Source organism: Prionailurus bengalensis, chromosome E3 (genome assembly GCF_016509475.1).
Source record: "Prionailurus bengalensis isolate Pbe53 chromosome E3, Fcat_Pben_1.1_paternal_pri, whole genome shotgun sequence".
NCBI lineage: Eukaryota > Metazoa > Chordata > Mammalia > Carnivora > Felidae > Prionailurus > Prionailurus bengalensis.
This window is the reverse complement of record NC_057357.1, coordinates 11689163-11706154: the sequence shown is the minus strand read 5'-3', so window position 1 is coordinate 11706154 and position 16992 is coordinate 11689163. Positions and strand designations below refer to the sequence as shown.

The following is a 16992-nucleotide window of genomic DNA, read 5'->3' as shown; positions in this document are numbered from 1 at the left end:
AACATCAGCCTCTTGGTTTTTCTCTCTTTGTTAAGGTTCCCTAGTAATTTGTTGTTCACGAGTGCGTCCGGAGAGCTCTGGAAGATGGTGCGGATCGGAGGACAGCCCCTGGGATTTGGTGAGTCCCGTGGGGCTCCACACCGGTGGGTGGGGGGCCTAGCATCGCCGACCTCCGTCTAGGGTCCCTCACCCTGCGGTGCGGATGGGGAGGCTGAGGCTTGCCGAGCCGAGGTCCCCACCGCCACGGGCCCTTGACCAGCAAGCGACAGGAGGCACGGGCCTGCAGAGGACGGGAGGAGCTCCTTCAACCCAAGCGCCCTTGTTTTTAAGTCACTCGTTAGCCCCATCTGCTCACAGGCGGTGGCTGCTGTTGTTTTGATGAGTTTCCCTCGTGTAGATCAATACAGTTGCCGAACAGTCTCCCAGTAAGACTCCAGACACCCCCGCACTCACCCCTGAATATCTCACCCTTCCTGTTCTCTCCTCCGTAACCACGACAAACCGATCCCATGGGAAGAAATCCCCAGTGATTCCCCACGACTCCGTCCAGACTCGGTTTCCACAACTGCCCAAACAGTGTCTTTGGGCAGATAGTGTTTTCCTTGAGCATTGTACAAGGGGCCACAGGGCTCAGGGCCCTCGGTAGGTAGCAGGGCCACGTGGCACCGATCCGCCCGGTACTGGGTGGGGGCTGCTGGCCCCGTCACCAGGGATGCAGCCATCAGAAAGGATTTCTTTAGGCTGGACTCGCCAGATACCAGAGCTCGAACCCGGGAGAGGCTGTCAGTAAGTTACAGGGCAGTCGTTTCTGGGAGCATCCTCGGCCAGCCCTGAGCACTGATTTCCCACAGATGGAGTGAAGAATGTTCCAGATAAAGCTCAGACTGCTCCAGGGGCCATCGTGTCAGCCCTGGGCGCTCAGTTCCCGGGACAGGAGATGGAGGTGGCAGGGCATTTTGACCTGAGGGCGAAGGGTCAGCGAGGGAGCCATGTCCTGCCTCCTGCCTCACCCGCCTCTGGATGAGCCTGCAGGTGGACAGTAACTAGCGGGACGGGACAGGTCCCCCCACCCCCACCTCCCATCCCAGCTCTGCTCACATCAAGGCCAAAGCCAGAGCCATGCTGGGGGCAGGACAGCAGGCTGTTCTCTGGAGTGCTGGGAAATGTACACTGATGGCTCCTGGTCCAACCCTGGGACCCACAGCCTGCCTCTCAGGACCTCCTCCTCCACAGACCCCAGCCCTTCTCCCGCTACTTGTGCAGGGTCATGGGGATGTGGAGATGAGCCCTGGGCTGAAAGAAAGCGGCGAGACCACAGGCAGGCTGCTTAACCTCTGAGCCTCAGTTTCCTACCATGTAAGATAAGGGTGACCGTAGATGCTGCGTCCGGGTGGCGAGCACGCGTGTCTGTTACCCCAGGTGCTCAGCAGGCTGCATGTGCTGTCACCGTCACATGGAAGGACCGGGTGATTGGAGAAGGGTCAGGAAGGGAGGGCTTCCCGGTGAAGGTGACTGTGGATATTCACCCGGCCGCGGGGAGGAGAGGGCAGTAGCAGAGGTATGACGTGACACCCAGGTGGCTCCCGGCTGCTGTGCCCAGGGTGCAGAGTCCAAAGGTAGAGAGGGTGAGCTGGTCAGGTCACCACAGGCAGCGCGGCCAAGGCCAGACCGAAGGGCCTGTCACTATTTCTTCCTGAAGGTGGAGGCGTCCGGCAGAGCTCGGGCGGGCAAAGCGGGGGCCGCCGGGGGGTCACCAGGAGACTCAGGCCAGAAGCAGGAGGACACGCGTGTCGGCTCGCCTTTCAGCCCCCAGCTCTGGTTCCGAGTTGATCGAAATAGACCGCGTAGAATACAAAAACAGAAAGTCCAGATAAAGAAGAGATACAGAGGGGATGGGTGGGTGAAACCCAAAACGTCTCTCCATCGGCAAACGTCTGCGCGTCGCCGTGAGGCTGTTTTTGTCTGCGCGGCCCCGCGGGCGGGCAGCCAGGGGAAAGGGTGTGTGTAAGAATCGGCCGCGGAAGCTGGGTCTGCCTGCCTTCCCGGGACGCCGCGGGGTTCGAAGCCATGCTTCCAGCTATAAATAGCCCCGCAAGAAAAATAGCTTCCCGAGAATCCAAAGGATGCTAGACCGGCAGATCCCATATGTTTTCGAGCGTGGTTTGGAGTAAACACGTTTTCTAATCCTCACCCCGCGTGCGCACACGCACACAGCCCAGATTGCGTTTGCACAAAACCGTAGTCGCTCCAGCTCTGCGCTGCGCCGTTTGGTCTTTTCCTCTGCCGTCGCATCATTTTGTAAAATGCTGGCCACAGGCCTTCTAGGTGGGTGTCAGGATGGGTCCCAGCCCACAGTTGGAAAGGCGTCGTTCTAACTCTAATCTCCCGCCTCCGTCTCTATCGGGATCGTTGCGTCTGGAGCTAAAGGGTCTAGGATACAACCAGTCTCCACCGCTTGGTGGCAGAGGGTCACCAGATGTGCAGGCCCCAGGCCTGTACGGCCACCGAAAGGGCCTTCGGGTCCAGCCAGGAGCCCCCCGGCGGGCCAAGCGAAAAGCAGGAGTTTGAGAAGCCTAGCGAGTCGCCACACGGGTCCAGGGCTGGGCTGACAAGATCAGGAGCCGGGGCCAGGGAGTGAGGGGGCAGAGGGGAGGCTGGATGGGGTGATAATGGGGTGTTGCAGTGGTGCAGCCGGGGCTGTTTCCCGGGCTTCAGCCTCAGAGTCACGGGGGGACCTGGTGACCCGATCTGGCCTCTCCCACCCAGTCGGGGACAGTGTTGGGAAAAATGTACCATTGTCAAAATCCGAACAGTGGCTTTGGGAGAAGCCACCTGAAAACTTTTGAGTGGGTTGTGTTCGTGACTCAGAGTGGTCCTCGCATCCTGGAGGTCTTCCTGTAGGAGGAAGCCTTGAATGGTGCCTTCAAAACAGACAGGATGCTGGAGGCGAGGGACTTTGCAGAAGTCCCGTTCGGGCCCCAAACAAATGCCTGGCACCGCCCTTAGGACAGGCAGAGGTCACTCATTACCCGGTGGGGACTCCTACGGGGAAGCTTACGCTCAGAGAGAGGAAGTGACTGGACCACTCTGGCTAGAAGAGAGTCAGACGGCGACAGGAGAGAGGGCGTGAACCCATGTCCTCCCGTCGGCCACAGCTCCATCTCGGAGAACTCGAGAGGTGGCGGGGAAGGAGGCCTGGAAACAGGACTGAAGCCGGACAGAGCTGGGCCGTGAGGAGCCCCACAGAGGGGAGCTCGTTGCTGGCCAGGGACATCCGAGAAGGCTCCCGGACGGAGGCGCCTTGCGCTAAGGTTTCAGGGCGCGAGGGGCAGGAGCGCTTAGACACTGCGGGTGCATGGCCGGCGCTGTCAGCAGGGCAGGGCGGAAGGCTGGCCGAGGAGGCTGAGCGTGGTCCCCACCTCTGTCCCCAGATGAGTGTGGCATCGTGGCCCAGATCTCCGAGCCCCTGGCTGCCGCAGACATCCCCGCCTACTACATCAGTACTTTCAAGTTCGACCACGCGCTGGTGAGTGTCGAGGGCGAGGGGGCGAGGGATGCCAGTCCGGGGCTCATGGCTACTTGCCCCCCCTTCCTGCCCCCTGCAGGTACCAGAAGAAAACATCAACGCCGTCATCGGCGCCCTGAAAGTCAGCCAAGCAGAGAAGCATTAGGAGGGCCTCTTCACTCCTCCCTGTCTGCCCCCCCAGGCCTGGGCCAGGCCCCTCCCCCGAAGATTCTTCTCACAGTATTTCTCACGGACTGGAAAATCGGCCCCGGGGGCCCCCAAGACAGGGCCTCAGGGAGACACCCCCTGATTGCTCACCCTGCCGGGCCTGGGGCCCAAGCCAAGGCCTCCCCATGCCCTCCTGCCTTCCTGGAGCCCCCAGACCCTCCAGAGAACCCCCCCTCCCCCCAGCCGCTCCTCCTCCCCACCACCCCTACTCCAGAAAATGATGTCTGAGGCCCAGGGAGTTTGCGAGCCGACCGGCCTTCCCCTCTGGCCTGGCCCACGGCGGGGGGCGGGGGGGTGGGGGGCAGATGCCGAAGGAAGCAGGCCCCTCCTACGAGACAATGGGGTTCTGACTCTCGCGTCATCCTGGGGAGCCGGCCGAGCGGAGCCGAGTTCACGGAGACCGGGGAGACCCCCGTGAGGACCTGAGGCTGGATGTTGTGGCCGCTGGTCTCCCGTTCCGTCAGCTCCGGGCTGGTTCCCGCAGAGTGGAGGCCAGTGGGCGGCCCTCGGGTCACGCGCTGGGGAGGCTCCGACAAGCGGGGGTGGGGCCCTGATCTGGGGAGGACCCAGGCCACCCAGAATTTCACCTGCCATCCACAGGGCCCGCGCCCCGACTCCCAGCAAGACTGCCAAGGGGGCCCTGTCCACACCCTCCCCGCCATAAGCACTCACTCCTGGGGGCGGTTCCCAGGAGACCCACCAGCCTGGGGCACGAGCTCCTGTCCCCGCTGCTTTCCCTGGACCCTCCTTGGGCAGGCGGAGCCTTGGTTTCCCCGAAGCGGGGGGCATCCCCAGCATTTTGGACCTGGGGTTTCTTGGGTCACCCCCACTCCCCAGCAGTTGACTAGACCAGCACAGGGCTCCCTGTTATCCTGCCCCCTCCCCTGCCCCACTTTTGGGGGGATGTGGAAGGCCTCTGCCCCCAACTCACCTGCCTGCCCGCCCCTCAGCTGGGGCCTGTGGCATTCATGAGTACTTGACCTGGGGGGGCAGCTTATCTGAGCCTTAATAGAGAAAACCATACAGTACGTTTTAGTTTCTTATTTAATGTATTCGCGCCCAGGCTGTGGTCGGCGGCAGTTTCAGGGGACAAGGGACGACGCCTGCTGAGTTCTGTTGGGGGACCCAGAGGCTCAGGGTCCTTTGGCCGACGCCCTGTGGCTCCAGGGACAAGCGTGGGAGTCTGTAGGCGTCACAGAGGTGTTAGCCCTTTCTCTGGAGCAGGAAGCCGGCAGCAGAGGTGTGTGGCGAGATAGGGGTTCCCGCGGGGTGCCCAGAGGCCACGGGGCAGGGGACAGCCAGGTGGCAGGCCGACCAGGGCGAATGGGGGTGAGCCCCAAGGCGGCCCCTCCCTCCCTGGTGCTCCTTCTCAGGCGACAGCTGCCTTGCGCTGTCCCTGAGAGGCTCAGAGGAGAAAGGAGGGTCTCTCTGGTGAAGGGCTTGTGTGAGCCCCACCGCCCTGTTCTCCCAGCGTCGGGGGACCCTCTGAGCCCGGGATACCCACCAGATCCTTAAGGATGCTCGGGGCCCAAGCACTGATGAGGAACCCACTTTTTTTTTTTTTTTAAGTTCATTCATGTTGCACAAAACTCTTAAAACAACCAAAACGTGTCCATCTGTTTGCTGGCTCCAAAACGGGGTGGGGGGTGGCCGAGCGGGCAGGAAAGCACCTGAGACCCCGAGTCCCCTTTCTCTCCTTGGAAGGCCTTGATTCTCCGTGGCGCGCCTCTCCAGACTCCTTCCCCGTCGGGTCCCCTGATGATGTCACTCCTCCACGCTCCCCACCCCCACCCCCACCCCGCCGAGCAAATGTGTCGGCCCCGTGACCCCGGAAACGTGTGCTCCCCAGGCCCACCCCCCCCAGGACGTATCTATTGTACACACTTATAAATACCTGTGTTTTATGTTGATATAGATATATACTGTAAATAGCATATATACTTGAGCAATATATATGTTAATATATACTGTGTGAGCACACACGCGTGTGTGCACAGTACGTGGATCACAGACCCCGCTGTGTGTGCACGTGTGTGGGCGTGGGGGCCTCCTGCCGCCGCGTCTGCCGTGCACGCGGGCACGTTTTGAGCCACCATATATTTTTAATTCAAGTATATAGGCAATACATTATTCGAGAAGCCCTGACTTGAGAGGGAAGAAAAAAACCAGCAGCCCAGGAGCGGAGCCCCAAGACTCCCTCCCCCAGTCTCCCTTGGAAGCTGGATTCAGCCCCTGCCTGCACCCCCGTTTCCATGGTCAAGGCCCCCGGGCACCCTTGTTTTATCTGGGGGACGGTGGTATGGAGGGAGGAGTGTTGGAATTTCTCGCTCTTGAGCAGAAAGGCCCTGTGACCGTTGCTCTTTGCCCAAAGACCTGGGCAGGTAGGTGGTCCCTCCCTGCTTTCCAGCCTGGGCCCCCCTCCCCTCCCCTCCCCTCCCCTCCCCTTCCCTTCCCCCTGGCTGACTGCTTACCTGGTCCTTTTCACCGGCAAGCTGAGAAACTTCGGCCTCTTTTCTCAGGCCTCTTCCTGGACACTGGCCCCGTCTAGTCAACAAAAGGACCGAGGCCCTTGACCTTGTGTCCAGGGGGGGCTGGGGCGAGGGCTGGGCTCTCCAGCCGCTTGGGTGCGTTGGCGGCCGTCTGGGCCTGGGCCCCGAGCTGCCGTCTGGATCTTCCCGTTCCCTGGGCTTCCCTCTTGCTGTGCCCGTGACGAGCATAGTCAGGGATTTGGTCTCCACGGCAGTTTGGGAGGGAAGCCAACCCACGTTTGCTGGGTGCGGGGGGCTCTCCAGACCCACCAGAGTGGCCTGAGGGACGTGCCATCGGGGCGGGGGGTATCTTGGCTCTGGCCGGTGGGGCACATGGCAGGGGCAGGAAAACGGGGCTCCTGAGTGAGGCTGCCGAAAGGTAGGGGTGAGTGGTGGCCCCAACCTGCCTCCTGGGCTCCAGATGTGCATGTCTTTGCCTCTGTGCCACTCCGCGGTAAGAAAAGCTTGCACCAGCTTAAGGCCACCCTCACCCCTCACCTGCCCCATCCCTGCACACTAAAGAGAGGAGGTGGGGAGACGGGAGGCTCGACCACCCCCTTCTCCCTCACCCCCGGTTACAAAAGTCTCTGTGGCTCAACCCTCAGCATGGGCTCCTCTGGTTTCCAAGAAACACCTTCCTCCCTCTGCACCCCTTCCTCCGTGGTGGGCTCCAGAGCCCAGGGCACACATCCAAGCTGGAGGGGTGTGCAGACTTCCCCTCCCCAGGATTTGGGGGGTCCAGAGCGTCCCGAGCACCAGCATCCTCCCCCTGCCACCCACCCCAGGCCACAGGCCCCTGGTGGGCAGGAAAGGAGCCAGGTGACCCAGAGCTGCCCGCCATGGCCTTCCCCCATCAGACAGCGTGGCCCTGGTGACCAGCGTGGTGTCCAGAAGAAGATGCGTGGTCTGGTGAAGCTTGTCCCCTGTGAGATGATAGAGGGCGGCAGAGAAGGTTCTGGGTTGATGGGTAGGGTGAGGCCCCTCTCCCAAGCCAAGGGCACCATTTGCCTGATAGTCAAAGATGAGGCTGTTTGAGGAGTCTTGTGGCCACCCTAGGCTGCCTTTGTGGGCCTCTGGACTGGACTTGGGGACAACTTGGGTTCCCAGCCAGGGTTAAGAGGGACCTTGAGGACCTCTCAAATGATAGCCAAGCACTCCTGTGCTCTGTGACCTAGAAATGTTTGGTACCACTTCCTGAGTGAACACTGAGTAGGGGGTAGGAAGAAACCCCCCAATATGTCCATGCCCTCCTGTGAGCCAGGAGCAGCCTGTCACGGCTGTCACAGACGCTGGGAAATGGACCTGTTGTGTGGCTGGCTTGGTGAGCAGAGCTTGAGGGGCAAGGATAATGGAGTCTCCCCCCTCAACCCCAAAGACCAGAGCTTTGGCTTCTCAGGTTTCCCAGACGCTATGCTGAGGGAGGTGCTGGGCCTGGAGGGGGCGGTAGCCCTCCCTACAAAGAGGCCGCCAGAGGGGAGCCAACCAAGATGGCCGCTTGGTGGTCAACCCAGCAGAGGGCGGGCTTGGGGAGAGAGGCCCGGGTGGAGGGCAGTTGACTCCTACCCTTTTCCTGTATCTCAGCCCATCCCAGCTCTTTTTCTTTCTTTCATTTTCAAAGTACAGGTAACAAAAGGGCAAGCTTAACTGTCTCTTACTCCTTAGACCCTGGGGAGAAAGCCACAGGGGGGGCCGTGGCCTTCAGCTTTGACATCCACGACCTCCTATGAAGCCTGCTCTCTTGAGAAGGCGAAGGCAAGGCGGGAGCTGTTGGCTGAGGCAGCCTGCCATCCTTGGGGCCGATGGTGCCAGGAGTGGCCCGGGTCAGAGGGAGAAAGAAGCCTGTGGCCTGGACCGCGGCATCCGTGGTGGGGAGGGCGTTTGAGGCTCTCGGAACAAGGTGGGGAAAGGCTGGGAGGACAGTGTCGTGAGTTCGGCCGCGTGTGTGTGTACATACACGTGGGAGTGTGCACGTGTCCTACACATCGGCGTGTGTGCAAAGCCCACATCCGAGCCAAGGGCCTGGCTCGTTCAGTATTTTGAGGCCTCAAGGGCATTCTTACCCAGGGGCTGCCTGTAGAGTTGATAGGGTGTGGGGGACAGGGATGTCCCCAGCAGGGGCTCTGCTGTGCCCCACAGATGCCTGGCGGCCCACGCAGCCCATGCAGCCAGCCCCAAGGGGCTAGACCTGCCGGGCCAGCTCTTCAGGAGCGCCCAGCCCTGAAGACAGTATTCACGGGGAGACGGGTAGGGTGCCGGTGCCCCTTGCCTACCGGGGGCTCGTCTGCAAAGAGCGTCCAGTGAAGTCGGGGACCAGGGTGGGGAGTGCGGTTGGTGGTGGATGAAAAACGGGCCAAATTCGTGTCCCAAGACCGAGGTCAAGCCCAGTGCGTTTTCCCGTCCTCTGCCTCAGTTTACCTGTTCAGAAAATGGTCCAGGGAGAACTGAGCAGGGTTGGCTCCAAAACTGGGTGGGGTGGAGGTGGGGAGAGGGCAGGGGGCTGACAACAAACAAAATCCCAAGTCCTTCTCTTGCTCTATGCCAAAATTATTTCCGTTATCCTGAGATGGGGGTGAGTGGATGTTGGGTGCATGATGGGGCTCCGAGGGGCCTCTGCCCTGCCCAGGGCCTCGCCTCGGGGGGTCCGGCCCTCACCTGGCAATGCCCCGGGTCACCAGCAGCAGCAGTGGCACTTAGATCTGTCCCGGGGCCTGGGCGAGGGGGGAGCACCGGGTGACCCTACGCCCCGGGGGCCCTCACGCTTACTCTTTTTTCTTGAAGAAACACAAAACCCTCGAGATTCATGTACTGTATGACGGAGAGAAAAAAAGTACCTAATGTTCCCCCCAAAAAAAGACAGTATATTTTGTACTTTGTAAAGTGTTAATTAAAATGGACAAAAAAACGGGTGGTGGCTGACGGCTGTGTGATTTGGGGCTGACCCGGGACCACGTCTGCTGTCTTTCCCTTCTCTGCCACGGTCGGGAGCGGGGGTGGGTGGAGGACAGGCCGGGGGTGCTGGGAGGAGGGAGAACAAGGCTTCCAGCCCAACAGCCAGAGTCTGAGAGAGGAAACGTGCCCCAGAGCGAGAGGGGCCGAATCAGTTGCCTGGTGCTGCGTAACGAGTGGCCCCCAAACTTAGCAGCTTGGAAAATGACTGTTTGCGCCTGGCGGTTTCTGTGGGTTAGGAATCCGGGAGCAGTCTGAGCAGTTCTGGCCCAGAGCCCCTCGCGAGGCTGCAGTCGTCTGAAGTCTTGGCCGAGGGACCCGAGGATCTGCTTCCAGGGCGGTTTGTTCACACAGCCGGCAGGTTGGGCCCGGCTGCTGGCAGGAAGCCTCTTCCTCTCCGCGTGGGCCCCCCCTCGGGGTTGCTCGAGTCTCCTCGCGGTAGGGTGCCTGGCCTCCCCCAGAGCAAGGGATTCGAGGGCCAAGGGAGAAGCCAGAATGGTTTTTTTCTTCCCAGGCCTCAGAATTCACACACCACCGCTGAGGGCCATGCCATCATACAGCCCAGCTCGGATTGGACACAGGCCGAGGCCGCTCGGGGGTGTGAGAGCCGGCAGGTCGGGGGCTCGGGGGCCATCCTGGAGACGGGCCACTACACCCTCCATCCCTTCCCAGACCTCTGGCAGAGGTGGGGCCGGGGGGTGGGGGGCGGGGGGATCATGGAGGACAGGGCTTCTTCCCCAAGCCTGGAGCCCTGCTGTGGACGTCACACCCCCGGGAAGGGTTGCTCGGACAAGATACCCTGGAGGCAAGAGGGAGGGCACCTGCCCAGCGCCCCTGCCTTGGTAGGTGGGCATCGGGGCTGCCTGGGCACAGAAGAGATCCTGGAATCTCTGGCATTTTCCGTGGAAGGCAGGTGTGAGCAGGGCGGGGCTGAAGGCCTAGGTCTGCGCTTGGCCCCACCCACCGACGCCCACGCCCACCCCACCTCACCCCTGCCCCTGGAGATGGAAGGGCTTGGCGCAGGGGGGCTGGAGCACTCTTACCACCCTGAGCTCCAGAAAGTTCTGCTGCCCTGAAGGCTTTTCCCTCTGGGGTCTGCAGGCCGAGCGCCCTCTCAGGCCTTCAGATGACGCATCAGAGCCAGGACATCCACGGGGACCCAACTGCCCAGCGCTGGGAGGGTCAGGAACGAGGGGACGGAAGCGGAGAGCCTGGCACAGAAGACGACTGTGGAGAGGGCCTGGCGTGTGGCTGACGCAATCCAAGCAGCCAGGCAGACCAAGCCCGACCGAGGGCGTCCCTTACAAGTGCCGCGGTCGCGGTGTCCAAGATGGAGGTAGTCACCGGATCCGAATCTGGGGTGGGAGGCTCCAAACCACTCGACGGACCCTGCTCAGCACCATCACTTCCTGCCCCTGCCCACCACCGGGGGGACCCCCCGCATGACCGTGGCCTTCTGGGACACTCCCCCTCTGTAAACCGGCGGGTGCTTTAAGATCCGTAGTTCAGGGAGGACAGATTTCTGTCCTTCACCCTGGGGCAACACGGTACGCGGCCCCACCATGAGTTTGGGGAAGGAAGGTGACAAAGCATTTTCAATTTGTCTCTCAAGTTTATGGGAAACCTTTGCTGTAAAGCTTAAGAACTGGTTCTCCACAGAGAAGAGGAGGTACGCATGAGCCCGACAGGGGCCCCGGGGCCGCTCCCCCCGATGCAACCTGGCTGGTTCCTGCAGCCTCTGGCCACACACAGCAAGGACTCCTGCTTAAAGAAGTGACCGTTCCACGTTTTTTTGTTTTTTTTTAAGACTATTTTTGCAGCGCCTGGGTCAGCTGAGCGTCTGACTCTTCATCTAGGCTCAGGTCAGGATCCCAGGGTCGGGCTCCATGCTGGGCTTGGAGCCTGCTCGGGATTCTTTCTCTCTCCCTCTGCCCCTCTCCCCCACTCTCTTTCCAAAATAAAAAAATATTTTTTTTAAACGTTTATTTTTGAGAGAGAGAGAGACAGAGACAGAGCGTGAGTGGCAGAGGGGCAGAGAGAGGGAGACAGAGAATCCGAAGCAGGTTCCAGGCTCTGAGCTGTCAGTACAGAGCTTGATGTGGGTCTCGAACTCACAAACCACAAGATCATGACCTGAGCCGAAGCTGGACGCTTAACCGACGGAGCCACCCAGGCGCCCCCATAAACATTTTATTTTTAAGTAATCTCTACACCCAATGTGGACCTCGAACCTACAACCCAAAGATCGAGAATCTCCCGCTCCGCGGCCCGAACCAGCCAGGCACCCCAACCTTTCCACTTTAGACCGCAAAGCGCCCCACATCGCCAGCCCCCTTCCCCTGCTTTTTCTCCACAGCCCGCATAACCGTCTTACCGTATGTTCCACTTTGCCTGTTTACGGTGTTCCGCCTCCTAGAAGTCAGCTTCATGACACCTGCTCGCGGGGCTCTTGGCCCCAAGTGACCCAGTGTGCTACACGAGCCTGGCATACAGGGGCTGACAGGAAGTATTTGTTGAGTGAATGGACAAAAGGAAGGGGGTGCAGCCACTGAGCTCCCTGGGCTGTGGCACCATTATCAATTATTTTAGATTTCGTCATTTTCTCCCAACTGAACTGTGGGAGGACACCCTGTTCAGAAAAATTGCCTTCAGGCAGGACTGTCCCCTAAAGTTATTTGTCACTGGCTTCTAGCGGTCTCTTTGTCCAAAGTCCGGCTTTTGAAAGCTAATCTCTGATCAGGTAAAGTAAAAATAAAAGACTTCTTCAGTGCTCAAAAATAAAAAGGCAGAAAATAGGCTTTATTGCAAAAGAGAGTTCTGAAAGAAGTTTTAAGCAAGAGGACAGGTTATGTTACTCCTCAAATGTTTTCCACACTTTCTGAGCCTCTTCCCCGGGGCCGGCCCTCCAGCCAGGCTTCCGCGGGGCGTGTTCAGTGCCCCAAGAATCGGGCCTCGCTCTTCCTCCTGCGGGGGCTCCTCGGCTTTCCCCAGCCAGGCGGGGAGAATGGTTAGGAGGCTCCTGACGGCCGTGGGCCGTGCGTGCCGCCTGGGGCCCACCGGTACTCGCAAGGGACTGCAGCTCATGTCCCAGCGCGAGCCGGCCGCGGGGCAGCAGAGCCGGGTGACTGGCCGAAGCCACAGCCCAACTCCCTCGGTCAGGCCGGGGCTCGCGCTGGGGTCCACGCGCCAACCGGGAGCTCGGCCGTGGTCAGAGGGTCACAGAAGCCCTCCCGGGGCCCAGATCCCCCTTTACGATCAAACGTGCCATGGAGCTAAGCTTTCCTCGGACCCGCCTCTCCAGCCAGAGATGACCCCGGGAGCCGTCGTGTGTTCCCCGGAAAGAGCGGAGACGTGTAGATTACCCTCGCCCTGCCAGGGCCACGTGGCCTGGGACTCGTCTCACTGGAGCTCAGCCTGGTGAATGTGGCAGGTCTCACCCGCAGCCAGAGGGACTGAATCGTGGGACTTCTTCCAGTACGTTCCTGCTAAGGGCACCGGGAGAGCGTGTCACCCTTCACGAAGGGCCCCGATCCCCTCTGACCCCCTGCTGAGCAGTCCAAGTGGCTCTGAGGCCGGGTCTGGGCTCGAGCCGGTCAAGAAGCAGCATCAGATGAACGACTTGGCCAGAGTCACCATGTGATCCACACCACACGCCACATCCACGGGCTCCCCGGGCATCGTCACCTGCAAAACAGGACCCAGCACACCGTGAGGGGACGGGGCCGGCTGGGAGGCGGACGGGCTTGGAGGAGGCCCAACCTGGGCCTGACCCCTGGCTCTGCCTCTTGGTAGGTGACTTACCCTCCCGGAGCCTCGGCTCCCCACCCTGCAAATGGGGGTGCTTCTACCTAGCCGGCAGGCGTGTTAAGACGAATAAACGCGATCACCGTGGAAAGAGCCATCCCGACGTCCCACCCGGCCGATGGCAGACGTGACTCTTCATGCCCACCCGTCGGAGAGGCTGCTAGAACATGCCTACTCCCCCAAGTATGACCCTGCCAGAGGTCAACACCTGCTCTCACGCCAGGTGCTTGCTGGCCATCCCTAGGGGTCACCACCACGGGTCACTGGGGCAGCTCAAGAAACCCCTTCTCCTGCAGCCAGGGTCCGCTTTGGGAAGGAGGCTCCCGGGCCGGCGTCTTCACCCGAGTTAGCCGCCAGCCTCAGTCCCAGGTCGGCCGTTTCCCAGATGACAGGCACCCTCGAGGGGCGTCCCCCGTGTCTCAGACGGTGCCAGAGGCCTCGCCGGCAGTCCCATCGGCACCGCCCACCTGCGCTGACGCTTCACCGCACGCAGTCCAACCGGCGAGGTGACATCAGGCTGCTGTGGAGGCTCTGGCCTGCTCGCCTTCAAAAGACCTCTCACTGGGGGCGCCTGGGCGGCTCAGTCGGGTAAGCGCCCGACTCAGGATTTCGGCTCAGGTCATGATCTCGCGGTTCGTGAGCTCGAGCCCCGCGTCGGGCTCTGTGCTGACAGCGTGGAGCCTGCTTGGGATCCTCTCTCTCTCTCTCTCTCTCTCTCTCTCTCTCTGCCCCTCCCGTGCTTGTACTGTGTTGGTCTCTCTCAGGATAAATACACTTAGAAAGAATTTTTAAAATAAAACAAAATGACTCTCATTGTTCTACAGGCCTTGGAAGTGACCACCCCAACCAGCTCCGGGTGGGCCCACAACTCAAGGACTGGCACGTCCCCATAGCCGAGCCCGTTCTCCAGAGGCAGGGCGCTTTTCTTCCTCCTGTGACAATGTTATTATCATTATTTTCAAGAGGTGAGCCACTCTCTGGCTCCCCCATAGAATGACATTCAGTGAAAAAGAACGAAAAGGCATTAGATACCTTTTTTTCCCCCGATTTTATTTTTAAGTAATCGCTACGCCCAGTGTGGGGGTTGAACTCACAACCCTAAACTCAAGAGTTGCACGCTCTTCCTACTGAGCCAGCCAGGCACCCTGGTATTAAATACCTTTTGGAAGTTTATCAAATGTTCATTTATTTTGAGAGGGAGGGAGGGTGAGAGAGAGAGAGAGAGAGCATGTGCACGTGGGAGAGGGGCAGAGAGAGAGGGAGTGAGAGGATCCCAAGCAGGCTCCACACTGTCAGCAAAGAGCCTGACGCGGGGCTCGAACTCACAAACCGTGAGATCACGACCTGAGCCGAAATCAAGAGTCGGATGCTTCACCGACTGAGCCTCCCAGGCGCCCCTAAATATGTCTCAGTCCCACCCTGTCAGCATCTGCCCCTTTATTCCCACCTTCCCTCGGAACTGGATTTTTAACTGATTCCATGGCCTTCCAGACAGGACGCTGCTGCCTCCGACCCGATCCAAATGCTGCCACCCTCCCCTGGTGGCAAGCGCTCCGCCAGGCAGCGTGACAGCTGGAAAGGGGGTCCGTAGCAGCCTGTGGAGTTTACTGAGCATAAGAGGAGGAAAGGGCTCCCCCAGATGGCCCGGCCTAAAAGCCCAGAGGCAGCGGAGCCTGCTGCCTTCCGTGTGGGGTGACAAGTCCATTAGGGGCTCCTGGCCGGCAGGCAAATGGATGTGAGTGACTGAGTCCTGCTACCTGCCCCTCCCTCCCCAAACAAACGTCTTCGGCGACACCCATCATAGAAATCACTGAGCACACCGAGCAGCGCCCCCGGCTCATCGCAAAGGCACAGGGGTGCAGAAAGCGGGCCAGGCTGGCCACAGAGGCAGAAGAAAACAGGTTGCCTCTGGGGTGACTGGGCCCAGACGAACTCCTAGCAACCTTCCTGGGCCATTAGAGCGCATTTTGTTGACCTTTCCCGGGGAGGGTGCCGCCCTCGGCACTAATGTGTCCCCAGGCTGCGGCACGCAAGCACCTGTGTTCTTGCTCCCCGAGCGCTCTGGCCATTAGGGCCCCCGAGCAGAGTAAACCACCTGGCCCTGGTCTACCGGCTCGGAGGCTGGTCGGGGCTAGGGCTGGCCTCTGAGCCCCTTCTGCCTTCTGGGGAGCAGCGGGGTTCCTGTGGTTCCCGCTCCCCCTGGCACGTGGGGGCTCAGTCTCTCACGGTCTCTGAACAGCGTCCGAGAGGAGATTGCCCCCGGCCGTGTGTTCCGTGTCTTCAACGAGGTTGAAGTTCCTAGTCTAAATCACTTTATGCTCACGACAGAATTACTGCAAAGGGAAACAGTTCCAAAAACTGAACCTACATCTGACCTGAAGGACTCTTAAAGGTTTGAGCAGAATCCTTCAGGAACATTCCTCTTCACGACAAGGTGGTAAGACAAACATCCACGGGACAAAGGCAGGGGACTCAGAGGGAACACGGAGCTGGGCTCCCGGCTGCTGCCCGACTTGGCTGCGTCTGCCAGGTCGTTTGTGGCACCAAGAGGTCAGCTCCCCCAGACACCGTCCTGGGGCCCAGGGCCCATCTGCCAGCCCCAACCCAACCCGGTCCTGACCCGAGGGGCACAGGGCGAGGGGCGGCACTGCCTGCACACAGAGCCCCAAGTTCGGGTCGCAGCCCCTGCTTCTGAGTGGCCATGAGACGGGGCAGCCCCCTTGACCCCTGAAGTCAGTGAGCCCGGCTGCAGGCTGGTGGGGGGTGGGGGGGCTTCAGGGGGTCCTGAGGCCGAGGGAGAACAGCAAGGTGCCCAGCACGCCGGAGAGCTGTCCCCCCAGGCAGGCAGCGACGCTGGCCCGGAAGGCCACACTGCCGGGTGGGTGGGGCGCGTGCCCCAGTGGCCTGTTCCCACGCCCACGGTGCCGCCATACAGGTCAGAGGGTCCCGTAAAGACCTGGACCCCGCCTCTCCCCACCGCCGGGGACCTCCAGCGCCAGCCCCGGGCCCTCCCAGAGGGCGGCACGGAGAAGAGACCACCGTCTCCAAGTCAGACACATCGGAGTCTGAATCCGGGCCCTGCTGCTTCCTGGATGAGCGGCCCTGAAGACGTCACTGACCCTCCCTGAGCTCTGAGTGTCAGTGGGCGGCAGGAAAACCTCCTGGAAAGCTTCCGGAGGAGAGGGTTTTGAATCGGGTGGCTCTGCAGTCACTCCCTGGGCCTTCGCACTGTCGGAGGCCAGGCTCTGGGAGCCTAACAGCAACAGACTCAGTGCCATTGTAGGAGCTACAAATAAGGCTTTACTGGTTTTCCTCCCTTCTTGGAATGCTTTTATTTTTTTTTTAATATGTTTATTTATTTTGAAAGAGAGAGCACGAGCAGGGGAGGGGCAGAGAGAGAGGGAGACAGAGAATCCCAAGCAGGCTCCGTGCTGTCGACACAGAGCCCGATGCGGGGCTCGATCTCACGAACCATGAGATCATGACCTGAGCTGAAATCAAGAGTCGGACGCTTAACCGACGGAGGCACCCAGACGCCCCCACCTTCTTGGAATACTTTTAAAATGATAGAACAGTCCCCCCCCCACCCCCGAAGATTAGTAAGAAAACACAGTTTTTAAAATAAAAGTCGCCTGTAATTTAAAAGACAGTGAATGCTGGGGTGCCTGGCTGACTGTACAGAGCCTGCTTGGGATTCTCTGTCTCTCCTCTCTGCCCTTTCCTCACACACACACACACACTCTCTCTCAAAAATAAATAAACATTAGGGGCGCCTGGGTGGCGCAGTCGGTTAAGCGTCCGACTTCAGCCAGGTCACGATCTCGCGGTCCGGGAGTTCGAGCCCCGCGTCGGGCTCTGGGCTGATGGCTCAGAGCCTGGAGCCTGTTTCCGATTCTGTGTCTCCCTCTCTCTCTGCCCCTCCCCTGTTCATGCTCTGTCTCTCTCTGTCCCAAAAATAAATAAACGTTGAAAAAAAAAAAA

The 16992-nt window shown here is 60.2% G+C and overlaps 2 protein-coding genes across 3 annotated transcripts in view; one reads left to right on the top strand and one right to left on the bottom strand.

The window, feature by feature from the left end:
* Positions 1-9166, top strand: part of CASTOR2 (cytosolic arginine sensor for mTORC1 subunit 2) — a 57667-nt gene extending 48501 nt beyond the window's left edge. The window contains exons 7-9 of the mRNA XM_043559873.1: positions 36-118; positions 3432-3526; positions 3606-9166. Of these exons, the coding sequence (XP_043415808.1) occupies positions 36-118; positions 3432-3526; positions 3606-3671 (244 nt within the window). The 3' untranslated portion in view covers positions 3672-9166. The remainder of the gene's footprint in view (positions 1-35; positions 119-3431; positions 3527-3605) is intronic.
* A 3455-nt stretch (positions 9167-12621) lies between these two features.
* Positions 12622-16992, bottom strand: part of RCC1L (RCC1 like) — a 35087-nt gene continuing 30716 nt past the window's right edge. For both annotated transcript variants that reach the window (XM_043559871.1, XM_043559872.1), the window contains one exon: positions 12622-12891. In XM_043559871.1, coding sequence (XP_043415806.1) covers positions 12814-12891 — 78 coding nt within the window. In that variant the 3' untranslated portion in view covers positions 12622-12813. The remainder of the gene's footprint in view (positions 12892-16992) is intronic.